The sequence below is a fragment of the Tenebrio molitor genome, chromosome 3 (genome assembly GCF_963966145.1).
Source record: "Tenebrio molitor chromosome 3, icTenMoli1.1, whole genome shotgun sequence".
Classification (NCBI taxonomy): Eukaryota; Metazoa; Arthropoda; class Insecta; order Coleoptera; family Tenebrionidae; genus Tenebrio; species Tenebrio molitor.
Genome location: NC_091048.1, coordinates 5,336,769 through 5,348,941, shown reverse-complemented (window position 1 = coordinate 5,348,941; position 12,173 = coordinate 5,336,769). Strand labels below are relative to the sequence as shown.

The window sequence follows — 12,173 nt, the reverse complement described above, 5'->3', positions numbered from 1 at the left end:
TAACGCATACTTTTCAAAACGGAGTAAAACTTTTTTGTAGTTGTTTAAATTGAAATAACATAAAGCCTAAGGTTTACGTAGACCAAATCAATATATTGTTTTACAAATAACGTTAAATAAAGTAAAATACAGGAAGGATTCAAAAATTAACACAACATTATTTAAGAAATTACACGAAAAAGTAACTAATAACAGGTGTTTCCTCCTCTTGTGGTAAGTACTGCTTGACACCGCCTACCCCTACTCGGTGTTAAATGTCTTATGTCATCTTTGTCAACACCATCCCAAATCTCAACAAGCCTGTTTCCAAGATCGTTAAGATTTATTGGCGCAGGTTGTGAAGCTGCAACTTGTCTTTCCATGTGGTCCCATAAGTGCTCTATCGGATTTAAATCTGGACTTCGGACTGGCCAGTCCACAGTGTTAATACCAACGTCGTGAAGGTATCGACTCACCACTTGTGCTACGTGAGGCCTTGCATTATCATGCATAAACAAGAAATTTTCGCCGATATGTGGCGTATAGGCCACAACATGAGGTTCCCAGATATTGGTTATGTGTCTGTAGACATTTAAGTGTCCATTGCTACAACAACCATCTCCGTGCGGGTATCCAAAGATATGCTTCCCCAAATCATAACTGAGCCTCCATCAAAACTAACGGCTCCAACAAGATTGCACTGGGCAAATCGTTCTCCAGCAAGTCTGTAGACTTTCATACACCTGTCATTAGAGAATCAACAAAACCTACACTATTCGCTGAACAATACTTTAGCTCAATCAGCTTCTTGCCAATTTAGGTGTTCGCGAGCAAACTCTAGTCGTCTTTTGCGGTGGCCTGCGGTTAAAAGGGGACCCGTTGCGGGTACAAACGGCAGCAGATGATGCTCTGCCAATCTTCGCCTAATTGTATTTTGGCTAATTTGAGTATTGTACCTCCGGGAAAAGTCTTGACTCAAGCTAGAACTTGTTACAAATCGTTGTCTCAAGGTTCGTAGGCGCAAAAATCTGTCTTGAGCTGCGTTTGTATCCGTTTTCTACCCTGACCCAACCTTCTCGTATTGGCAACTGTTCCTCTAACTCGATTTTGAACCCTTAGAATGGTAGATTGAGTCACCCCCAAGCGTCGAGAGATGAATTGTTGAGATTCGCGTTTTTCGGAGAACGCCACCACCATCGCACATTTTTCCGCGGAAAGATTTATTCGAACTCATCCATTACGATCCATTTTACTCGAATATTACAATAACAGGCTACTTTCAAAGCAGTTAACTTTGATAATTGACAAAAATGTGGCAAGGAATAAACAGAAAATAACCCTGCTTTGTTTTTTATTTCACTTAAACAAACCCCCATCAACATTTTGTGTTGATTTATCTTCAAAAAAACTTGAATAATAAAGGTAAACATATTTCCTTCACATCTGTTGAAAGACACAATTAACAAAAATAATATCATATAAATTACAAATTATGCGTTAATTTTGGAGCGAAGTGTATATAGATAGAGGTCGAAATTCGACTGTTATTCATTAAATTTTTAAGTTTGAACGTTATTGAGATTTTTTTTTATCAAAGAGGATACCTACTTCTATAATCATTGCATATAATTTTTTTGAATTTTGTTCTATTACGTCAGCTGCGAGCGTGTACAAACACATTATTATGTATTAATTTTCGAGTTATTTGAAAAATACGAACGATAGGAAATAGAGGGATGCTTGGCTAAGCCATATTTAAATAACGAGAACGCGTTTTTTGACATTTCCTTGGATTTTTTTATTGCTATACTGGCCAGGTTTCGCTAAGGCTACACAGTTAATTTGCCCATCTTTTTCAAATTATGTAATATTTAAATAAAAAATGAATACAAAAAATGAAAAATGAAATAAAGAATAGGTACGTGCTTCCTATTTTTTTTATATATTTTTTATTGAAACAAAAAAACCGGGCGGTTAAAAAAATAAGTGTTTTCCATTGAACTTAAAATAGTTTGAAAATGAATTTATGATTCAAAACTTCTGTGCAGACGATGTTTTTTGTAAAAATTATTTCATCGTTTGCTAAATGCCCTTGACCGTTATATTTGGAACTATAAAATCTCAAAGTATTGAATGATCGAACTCTGTTTTCGAATGTTTGTTTTTGAGACTTATTTATTGTCATCGCAAATGCAGGAATATGTTAAATTTATACGTGGAAGCAAAATTCTCTTATTGCGTGCGGTTCCAGTTAAAACGTCGCAATCAATAGCATGACGATGCATAAACTTGATGCGCATTCCTGTTCCATTGACTAATGCTTCCTTAGTATTTAAGTTTCTGATCAGTAAAACGATGCAATTAACTTTTAATACGTACTAACTTATGTGGTGGCAAACCACTAATAGTCAAAGAATTTTGTATTTCACTCCGAAGATTTTTTTTTTTAATAAATAATCTAAACAAACTCCTTCTTGGAGTGGATTTCACTGCGGGGATTAAGCATAGACGATAGTAGCGTTTTTTAACTTTTTTTTTGTATTTTTAGTATGTAAGTGTATACTTGTGTTCTTTTCACAATAAAAATCTCTATCAGAACGGTTAAAAAAAATTATGTGTTCGCATTTGAAAAAAAATATTTTGAGAGTTTAGCCTTGAAGCCCTTGGGGCTATATACAGGCTGTTTGATAAAAAACGCCTCAACCCATAACTTTTTTATTTATTACCCGATTTCAATGAACAAAAAACCAAAGATATGGTTTTTCATTCGCTACAAAACAGCCATAAAATATATTTTTTCTTCAAACGTCCGTAAATTATGACATTATCCTGCTGCATTGATAATGCTAAAGTGTTACTTCATTGTCATGGCATCTAACCAGCTGACGAGCTGCAGATAAAGTTATTATCTCCGCTGAGAGCGGAAGATAAAGTTATTATCTTCGCTGAGGGCGTCTGTGAAGTTATTATCTCCGCTGATGAAATGGCTACCTGGTTTCTTAACATGTCTTAAATAATTTGTTATGAAGGTTTGAAGAAAAAATAGTATATGTTATTCGGAGCAAAAATGGTTTTATGTGCTTTGGCTGGTTTGTCTGCCTCACTGCGTTCGGCAGCCAATCTACCAGCCGCAGCACATAAAACTTCATTTTTGCTCCTCATAACATAATATACTATTTTTGGTGTTATCTTCAATAGCTAATTATAGTCAACTTTTTTTTTTTAAATGGGCACATGTAGTTTTTTTAGACTCAGTCTGGTAAGGTTTTTTTTCTGAATCTAATGATGTATTGAAAGTTATCATTTGGTCCATAGATAACTGAAAAAAAAAAAATAAAATTTTTTTGTGGTTCAGCTTATTATGAAATTTGAGTGAGTCCCGTGGAAAAGAATCGGAATACAAAGTGCGGTAAATGTCATCCAAACGTCAACTTAGAAATTTTCATCTGCTTTTTTAAACTTTTTTTATTTAAGTATAAAATAACAACATTGCCAGTCATGCAGGATAGCAGTCATTTGACTATTATTTTATATTCGAGTGTAATAAAAATTGCAATTAGTCAAAAACAAAAATTTAATAGAAAAATAATAATAATAATAATTCATGTTTTAAATTATACAATTTTTTTTTAATAATTCATGTTTTCTAAGAATATAATAAAACACCTCAAGATTGCACCTGAAAGTTTTGAAACTGACACTTGACATTTGTTGCTATTTATATTCCAATTCTTTTTCACGGCTTACTTGAAAATTTTATAATAAGCTGAACTACAATTAAAAATTGTTTAATTTTTTTTTCAATTAGCTAGGGACCACATGATAACTTTAATACATCATTAGATTCAGAAAAAAAAACTACCAGACTGAGTCTAAAAAACTACATGTGTCAATTAAAAAAAAAGTTGACTATCGTTAGCCATTGAAAATAACGCCAAAAAATATATATTTTATGGCTGCTTCGTAGCGCATGCAAAACCATATCTTTGGGTTTTTTGTTCATTGAAATCGGATAACAAATAAAAAAGTTATAGGTTGAGGCATTTTTTATCAAACAGCCTGTATGAATTAATTTCATTGTTGTTGTTAAAAATATTAAGAACAAAATTTAGATAAAAAACCTAAATGATTTTAATAAAGTAAGAGCTTATATTAATAACATAATTACATAAACATTTTTATGTTCGATTGTATTATAATTCATGATTTATGATATCGCTTAGTGTCCACAAACTATCTGCTTGTAGACTAGTCCATAAAGATCGTAAAACGGCCGCTTGTCAATTTTGGGTATTACTTCAAAATAAACGTCAAAATTTTCCTAATTTTATTTAAATCAGGAATGAATAGAATTAATAGAAAACTTTGCAGTCAAGATTCTTTAGCTTTTGCCGCAATTTCACTTACTTTGCTCATTATTACAACTAGAAATAAAGGCGATTTCAGTTCGTATTTCAAACACAAACACTGTTCGTTTTCAAATAAATAGTAATAAATCATTTCGTAACCACAGAAACAAAAAACAGAACACTTCGAAATTATCGTAATTTTTAGAATCTATTAATTTTGTATCTAAAAGAAACTTAACTTCACAATCGAACATAAAGTTTTGTATGTAATTCGTACATAATTAGGCTTTGTGAACTTGCCCTATTTATTAGCCTCGCTCGCAAGCTCGCTCTGCCATAAACTATAGGGCTCGTCCACAAAGACCCATATTATGTACTTATTACATAAATAGCTATTGTTTTATAATACGAAAATTTCCGATAATATTGCGGAATCTGGAAAAGTGCTCCGAATGCTTGCAGCGTTTCCACGTTGAATGACAAGGGAAATTCTCTCGAAAAGGAATTTCTTTGATTTTGAATCGCCTGATTCCGCGATAAGTCGGTTTCCGATGACATTAATGAATATTTAAATGTAACTTTTTTTTAATGACTTCTGACCACAGACTATTTAAAAAAAATATTTTGAGAGTTTAGCCTTGAAGCCCTTGGGGCTATATTATAATTTAGATAAAAACCTAAATGATTTTAATAAATATTATATGTAACTTTTTTTTTAATGACTTCTGACCACAGACTATTTAAAAAAAAAATTGTTATTGGTAACTAAATTATTTTGATATTTAATAATGACATTATTGCCTAGAATAATGAGCTTTTTTAGGCCTTCATATCCCACATGTTCGCTGGTGTAATAAATCCATAATTAATTAATTCATTACCGTTAGTTTATTTATTATTTAAATTTAGGTTACATTCAGGTATATTTACCACTTGTTTAAAAAAAGAAATATAAGCAGGGAGCTCAGATAATTAAAGACACATTGGTATCACACCACACGTAATAAGACAATTCAGGAGATTCTTACATATTCAAATGATATTCTCAGTGAAAAAACCATTGGAGGGTAAGATTCTCGTCATAAATTACATTGTACTCTATTATTTTAACTTTTAGATGATACATTATGGCTCGTCAAAATTCTTTCTGTTAACTTTGTCAAACTGAAGTTTACGAAAATTCTGTTAACACTGGTTTTACTTTTCCACTTGTTGATATCGACAATACAAGTCTACTTTCATCTCTACATATTCCATCTCGACGATTTTATCAAATTTGCCCCCGTGTTGTTTAGCATGTGCTATGTAATTCTCAAAGTTTGCTGTAACAATATATTTTACCAGTTCTGATTCAGATGATGCTTAACATTACGTGTCTTCTTTACGACGGAGAAATGACGGAATCAGCATTACGAAATTTTAAGCCTTGGGCTTTGGACAGTGCAGGAAGAGAAGTGACGAAAAAAATCGAAATTCAATCAGTCTATACTTCGATCTACATAGTTTTTAATTTAATTGTGACATTCGCTGGGGCAATTCTTTACGTAATTCCTGTTGAAAACGATAAGGAGATCTTCTTCGCTTGTTATTTGTTCCAGAGATTGTTTCCTAATTACGGATTTGTGCTAAACTGGCTCTACAGATTAACCTTTATCGCGTTAGGTTTGGCAGGAGTGACAACCTTTCATGCATTTATTTACGGTGTGCAGCACATGAAGTTTCAACTTTTCCTGTTTTGGGAATACGAGAAAAATATAACGGACATAGAGGAATATAACAACATTGGGGACGTCGACCTTCTCAAAAATACAGATTTTCAAAGTGAAGTCGCAAACAGAATTAAATTTTGTGTAAAACGTCAGATTGAAATGTTGCAGTAAGTATGCATTTCTAACATTAAGAGATATTTAAAAAAATGTTCCAAGTGGTGTTCGTTCTGCAACGCAGTTTCTTCAAAAGTGGATACCTCCGTTTTTAATAAGTGGAGTACTTCTCTTCGTAAGCGCCATATTTTTCTGTGTTTCGGTAAGTTTACCTTAAATATACACGTTTTAACATTTGCGGAATTTTTACTTTGTAGTATGACAAGGATCTAAGGGATATATATCCTCGTCTTGCAGTAACAGCGACTGTTGCCACAGTCACGTTTTGCATTGTAATATATTTGTGCCAGTCAATAGAAACTGAGGTAACTGCATAATGTGTTACTTTTTATTTTTCAATTGCTTTACATTTAGTCGGATGTAATACTGCAATTGAATACGCAGATAAAGTGGTGTAGTTTAAACAAGAGCAATTTAAAAATCTTGACGATAATGACAATAGTTGCAAAAAATCCCCATAGTCTGAAGTTTACGCAAAATATTGTTGCCAATTATGAATTGGGAGTCAAGGTAATTTACTGACTAATTACATTTACTGCTAAAAATATAAAATATGTTTTCAGTTTATTAAAGTTATCTAACGGGTGTTTTTTTAAATTTGGCGTCGAAGTAGGCGTTGAACTGTCGATTGTGAACGCACTATACAGGTTACGGATCACGGATCAGCTGTTTAAATCTTACGCTTTTACAGGAGTGGTGCGATCTCAATCGACTCTCCAACGCCTACTTCGACGCCAAATTTTAAAAAACATCCTTTACACTGCACTATGTTTCCTTATTCATTTCAAAGGGATCTTGTATTAATAATTTCGCCAATTAACAAGATTAAGCAAGATGTGGTGGTGGTGGTGGCGAGCACTTTTAATTAAGTAGTGATATAAACAATTTTGCTCACCAGGAATGGTGATCGTTTCTCTAAATTACTTGATGTTTGTAGAATTTTTGATTTTATTTAAGTTTAGTTTTTTAGATTATCGGGTCCCATTGGAAAGATGTGTAGTATTCAATTCTTTTCTTTTATTAAAAATAAAAAGCGATTTTTTCAATTTCAATGTAAACGTGTTGTCTAATTAATCATGTTGTATTTAGAGATACAATATTACTAAAATTGTTAGACTATAAATCCTAAAAGTGTTACTTATAGATATTTTAAGTTTTTTTTTTTGCCTTTCCCCTTTCACCACTCATGGTACTTTCGGTCACCCACGCCCACCCTCTCTTCTCCTTTCTCCTTTCTGGACGACACAACACGAATACAACACAACATCCATGGGAGGCCCATCCGGCCGGGATTTGAACCCTGCCGATCTCCGGTGGTGTCGGAAGAGTGTCGCTCTTCCTTCCACCACCCTACCGTCACCCCTGAAAGACATACACACACACATCCATGGCCCGGCGGAGGTTCCTTCCTTGGAAAAAAATCCTCCCCCTTCGGTGAGATTCGAACCCACTAGCGCCGGGACCGCGACCTCGGAGCACTGTCTCCGACAGCCATTCGGCCACCGAGCTACCTATTTTAAGTTATTTAAGTGCTAATAAAATAATGTTGTATTTCGCCACATCATTTTTTGATTTCTACGTTTATTCATTTAATAGAACTCAATTTTATTACGTATTTATTTTGAAAATATCCTGTCCTAATTTTTTTTTCAACATCGATATTCCCCATCACAAACTACTTAATGCATAATTAATCGATTATATAATCACATTAATAATTATTCTAATACTAATATAAGACATTGGATACTTATTAACAGTTATTCACAATGCCGGTTATAAGAAACATATTGATAGAAGGTAAGATAGTTGTAAATTTGTTCACCTCAAAAAAGTTTGTCCAACTTTTAGGTGATTCATTATGGCTAGTCAGTCTTCTTACTGTTGACATTTTGAAATTGCAATTTACAAAAATTCTATTACGAAGCATTTTAATTATCCATTTAATCCTATGTGTCATACAAATTTTCTTTCACTTTTGTATACTCGACATCGACGACTTCATTAAATTTGGACCGGTATTTTTTGCCACGTTTTATGTAAGTCTGATAGTTTACTACAATTAAAACATAATTGGAATTAATTTAGGTTATGGTGAACTTTACTGTTATGCTTTGCGTCGGTGATTCGGTAGATCTGATTGTGCACGAATTTAAACCTTGGGCCTTGGACAGTGCTGGAAAAGAATTGTCCCAGAAAATTAAAAAAGAGGCGATGCGTACATCAATTATCGTTATTGTCAATTCCGTCATTGCATTACTTGCGGCGGTTTTATTTTTTCTTCCGGCTGAAAATGACGAGGAATTGTTTTTTGCGTTATATCTGTTTAAGAGATGGTTTCCTGTTTACGGATTTGTGTTAAGTTGGATGTACAGATCAATGTTCTTTGTGGTGTCTTACGTGTTGATTACCCCTATTCACGAATTTATTTATATTGTACAGCATGCAAAGTTCCAATTCTTCTTGTTTTTGCACCATGTGAAAAATATAACCGACGTAATCGAATACAACAATGTAAGCGACCACAACTTGCTTATAAATGAAGATTTTCAACGTACAATCGCACAAAGACTTAAATTTTGTGTCAAGCGTCATGTGGAATTGCTAGAGTAAGTTTGCACAAGCTTAAAGTATTTGAAAGTACATATTCCAAATATGTAATATATTTTAAGTGGTGGCAAAAATGGGCTGCAACTTATGCAAAAGTGGATTCCATTGTTTTCAATAAATGGAGTTCTTTTTTTTGTGAGCTGGATATTTATGTGCTATTCAGTGAGTTCATTTATTTTACAAAACTTGCCACTTATAATTTTTGCTCTTTAGCATACTGAACATCTACAAGAAAGTTATTTTCGTTTTCTGGTATTCGGTGCGATTTCTGTAATTTTGTTTTGTATTGCAGTGATTCTTGGTCAGTTGGTAGAAAATGAGGTAATTACAAATAGTGTCTTTTTCGCTGTTCAATTTGCTTGATTTTAGACAGACGTTATATTTCAAATGAATGGCAAAATACGTTGGTGCAGCTTGAACAGAGAAAATTTGAAAAGGTTTGATGTGATGTCATTAATCTTGAAGAATCCATTTAAATTGCAATTTACCAAAAATGTTAGTGTTAACTATCAATTAGGAGTGAAGGTAATTTATTTCTGGATAATATTTGTGTTTTAAGTCTTCTTTCCAGATTGTCAAGTTCATCTATTCTGTATTATGTTTTCTCCTTCGTCTGTATTGATTATAAAGTACATAAAAAAAAATTCTCATGCACGTGACTACTGTAACCTTACTTAACTAAAATACACTAAACTAAAATATGTATGTAATCGTTTAGCTATTTTATAAATGTTTATTATGAAAATGTATAATTCATCGTAAATTATAGAAAGTATTAAAAACTTGCTATATGTTCGTAAATCCTATCCTATCACTTCTTTTAGTCGTTAGTTGTATTATTCCTTTAAATTAATTAATTAACTTCCTAACTTACCCACTAAACAGACCATTGTCGTCATGGTCAGCGTCCGAAAAAGTGCGTCCGAAAAAGAGTTACTTTTCGTCCGCTTGTTAGTAGGTACTGTTACGACCTAAAAATGCCGGCCACAAACAACCCCGGTTGTCCGGATCGGGGAGCGGGACAGGAGAGAGTAACACACGAGATTCCGGGACAAATAGATCACTAGATCAGGCACAGGGGCTCGCCTCACTTCTGCACCTCGCAGGGTGCTACACGGAATTGTACGATGACGGTGGTCTTTATTCCGGTGGTTCAGAGGGGCCCAGAGGAGTTCTGAGGGGGGACAAGAACCTTTGGCGGGTGTTGCGGCAGCCTGGCGGAGCTTTGCTGGAGACGGGGCTCGCTTCCTCCCTGGTTGGTGCAATGCCCCCTTAATAATGAAGTTTCTTCAAATTAATTTTTAATGCAGAAATTATGTGATCATACAGGGTGTTAGGAAATGCTTTAGCAGCTAACACACAATTTTTAAGAGACTTATCAGAATTACCTAGAATCAAAGACTTCATATTAACACAAACAGAATTTTTTTTCCACAAAAACAAAAACCCACTACTTAATAAAAACACCAAATGAAAATTATTTACCACAATTCAAATTTGACAGATATAGTGGAGTAACGTTAGATTTTTATTTCGGAACGAACCGGTAGCAAGAGCTCGGATTTGAACGAGATTTTTTTTATATGTTATAAATAAAATACAGGGTGATTTACGAGGAATAATGAGCCCGACGGAATAGAAAATGCAACCCACAATACATTGCAACAAAAAGCCGGACATCGAAGCGGTAAATGTCCGGGTTTTTCTCCTGATGAATTGCGGGTTGCATTTTCTATTCCGTCGGGCTCATTATTCCTCGTAAATCACCCTGTATATTAAAACCTTTATAGGTTAAAAATTGCCGCCCATTGTTTATTTAATTTATTTATTGATTATTTATAATAACTGAAATTTTCCAGTTAGAAATCATTATTTTCGCAAGAAAAATACTACAGGACAATGTAGGTATTATTAGGGTAATTCCGGGGAAACATTTAATTTTTATTATGCCGTGAGATCATTTAAATTTATAAACAGAGCAGGCTATGACTTGAAAATTATATTAGCAACATCACTGACATTTTGAGTTGGTTTGTCAAAGTGACGCTTCAAAATTCAACAAAAAATATCCAACTGGGAGTTAACAGTTGTATCGAACCAGTGGCGGCTCGTAACAATTTCAACTGGTACGGCAGATTCGTTGGTATTTTTTTTTAATGCTCAAAGTTGCCGTATTTGTTCCATAATAATAATATAATGGAAATTAAAAAAAAACTTTTTTTTTGATAAAGAACAAATTCACTGTTCAGCAAGAACCAAGAGGAAGGTCTAGCTAAAGCAATTCTTGCTAGGAGGGGAGGATTAAGGAATTTGGTAAGGTAACGTAGGTGACTAATAATTTATAAAAAAAAAAAACGTAGCGAAACAACTATAAAAATGTAAAAGAACACCAAATTCCAAAAAAAAAAATACCACATACTTGTATAATACCACGAGTAGGCAAAGTTATGTGTGCCATAAAAAACAAGGGGCGCTTTTTACTTCATCCTCAACCGTAATCGTAATTAGAATTACATTATTAATACTTTGAATGATCTCATTTTGTATGGTCTTGGACAAACCAGTGAAAATCGTGGATTCGTCTAAAAATTGTTTAAATTTATCATTATGCCGCTTAATAATTTTGCAAATTCTCTAAAATTGCCCTGATTAAATGAATTTTCATTTTTATTATGCCCTTCAAACGCTAGCTCTTGTGTTCCTAAATAAATAGTGATGTCAATTAATCGTCCAAGGGTTTCGCGATTTTCGGTGACTTTGGGATTATGTATATTCAATAACACTTTCGCGATGTGCATTGTCTAAGACGTTTGCAATATTTTGTTGTTTTCTTCCAAATAATTTAAATTTTAGCAGGCTTTGTGTGTGATCTTTTGAAATACCGTGTTTTTGCAGTGCCCTACCGATCTCTTTACGATTGTTAAAGCCTGTATAGTTAGTTCCACGGACCTGAATGTTGCTCAGAAAAAACTAAGCACGGCCAACAAAACAATCTATTCCTAATTTCGCTACCTGTAATCCACTTTTCATAGCATGAAACACAAAAACCACGATTGGAGCCGTCCGCTTTACTAATTACTAAATTTGACATGGCAGGACGAGGCCGTTTCAAATCCTTAACAAACAGTTTGTCATCGTAAAATAATGAAGATAATTTATTTCTCAGTAAAAAATCTAGAGTACCTATCTGAATTATTATTGCTCACCACTTGTCGAACATTTGCCATTATTAACACCGAACAATAAAAATTAAAGTAACACAATTTAAACGTCAAACCGTTGAGTGCTATTGTGGTTCGAAACGAAATAAACAAAAACCCTTACTCTGCGTTAATGAGGTACGGCGCTGCCG

General features: G+C 33.7%; 1 protein-coding gene across 1 annotated transcript; it reads left to right on the top strand.

Moving 5' to 3' along the window:
- Positions 1-5,694: 5,694 nt before the first annotated feature.
- LOC138125723 (uncharacterized) lies at positions 5,695-6,792 on the top strand. Its single transcript, XM_069041175.1, has 5 exons — positions 5,695-6,204; positions 6,254-6,353; positions 6,409-6,516; positions 6,566-6,721; positions 6,775-6,792. The coding sequence occupies exons 1-5, from the start codon at positions 5,723-5,725 to the stop codon at positions 6,790-6,792; spliced, it is 864 nt and encodes a 287-aa protein (XP_068897276.1). The 5' UTR covers positions 5,695-5,722.
- Positions 6,793-12,173: the final 5,381 nt, after the last annotated feature.

Coding starts and splice junctions, on each gene's coding strand:
- LOC138125723 (XM_069041175.1), top strand. CDS start 5,723: ATGACGGAATCAGCATTACGAAATTTTAAGCCTTGGGCTTTGGACAGT. Junction 6,354..6,408: donor CCATATTTTTCTGTGTTTCG/GTAAGTTTACCT, acceptor TTTACTTTGTAG/TATGACAAGGATCTAAGGGA. Junction 6,517..6,565: donor GCCAGTCAATAGAAACTGAG/GTAACTGCATAA, acceptor CTTTACATTTAG/TCGGATGTAATACTGCAATT.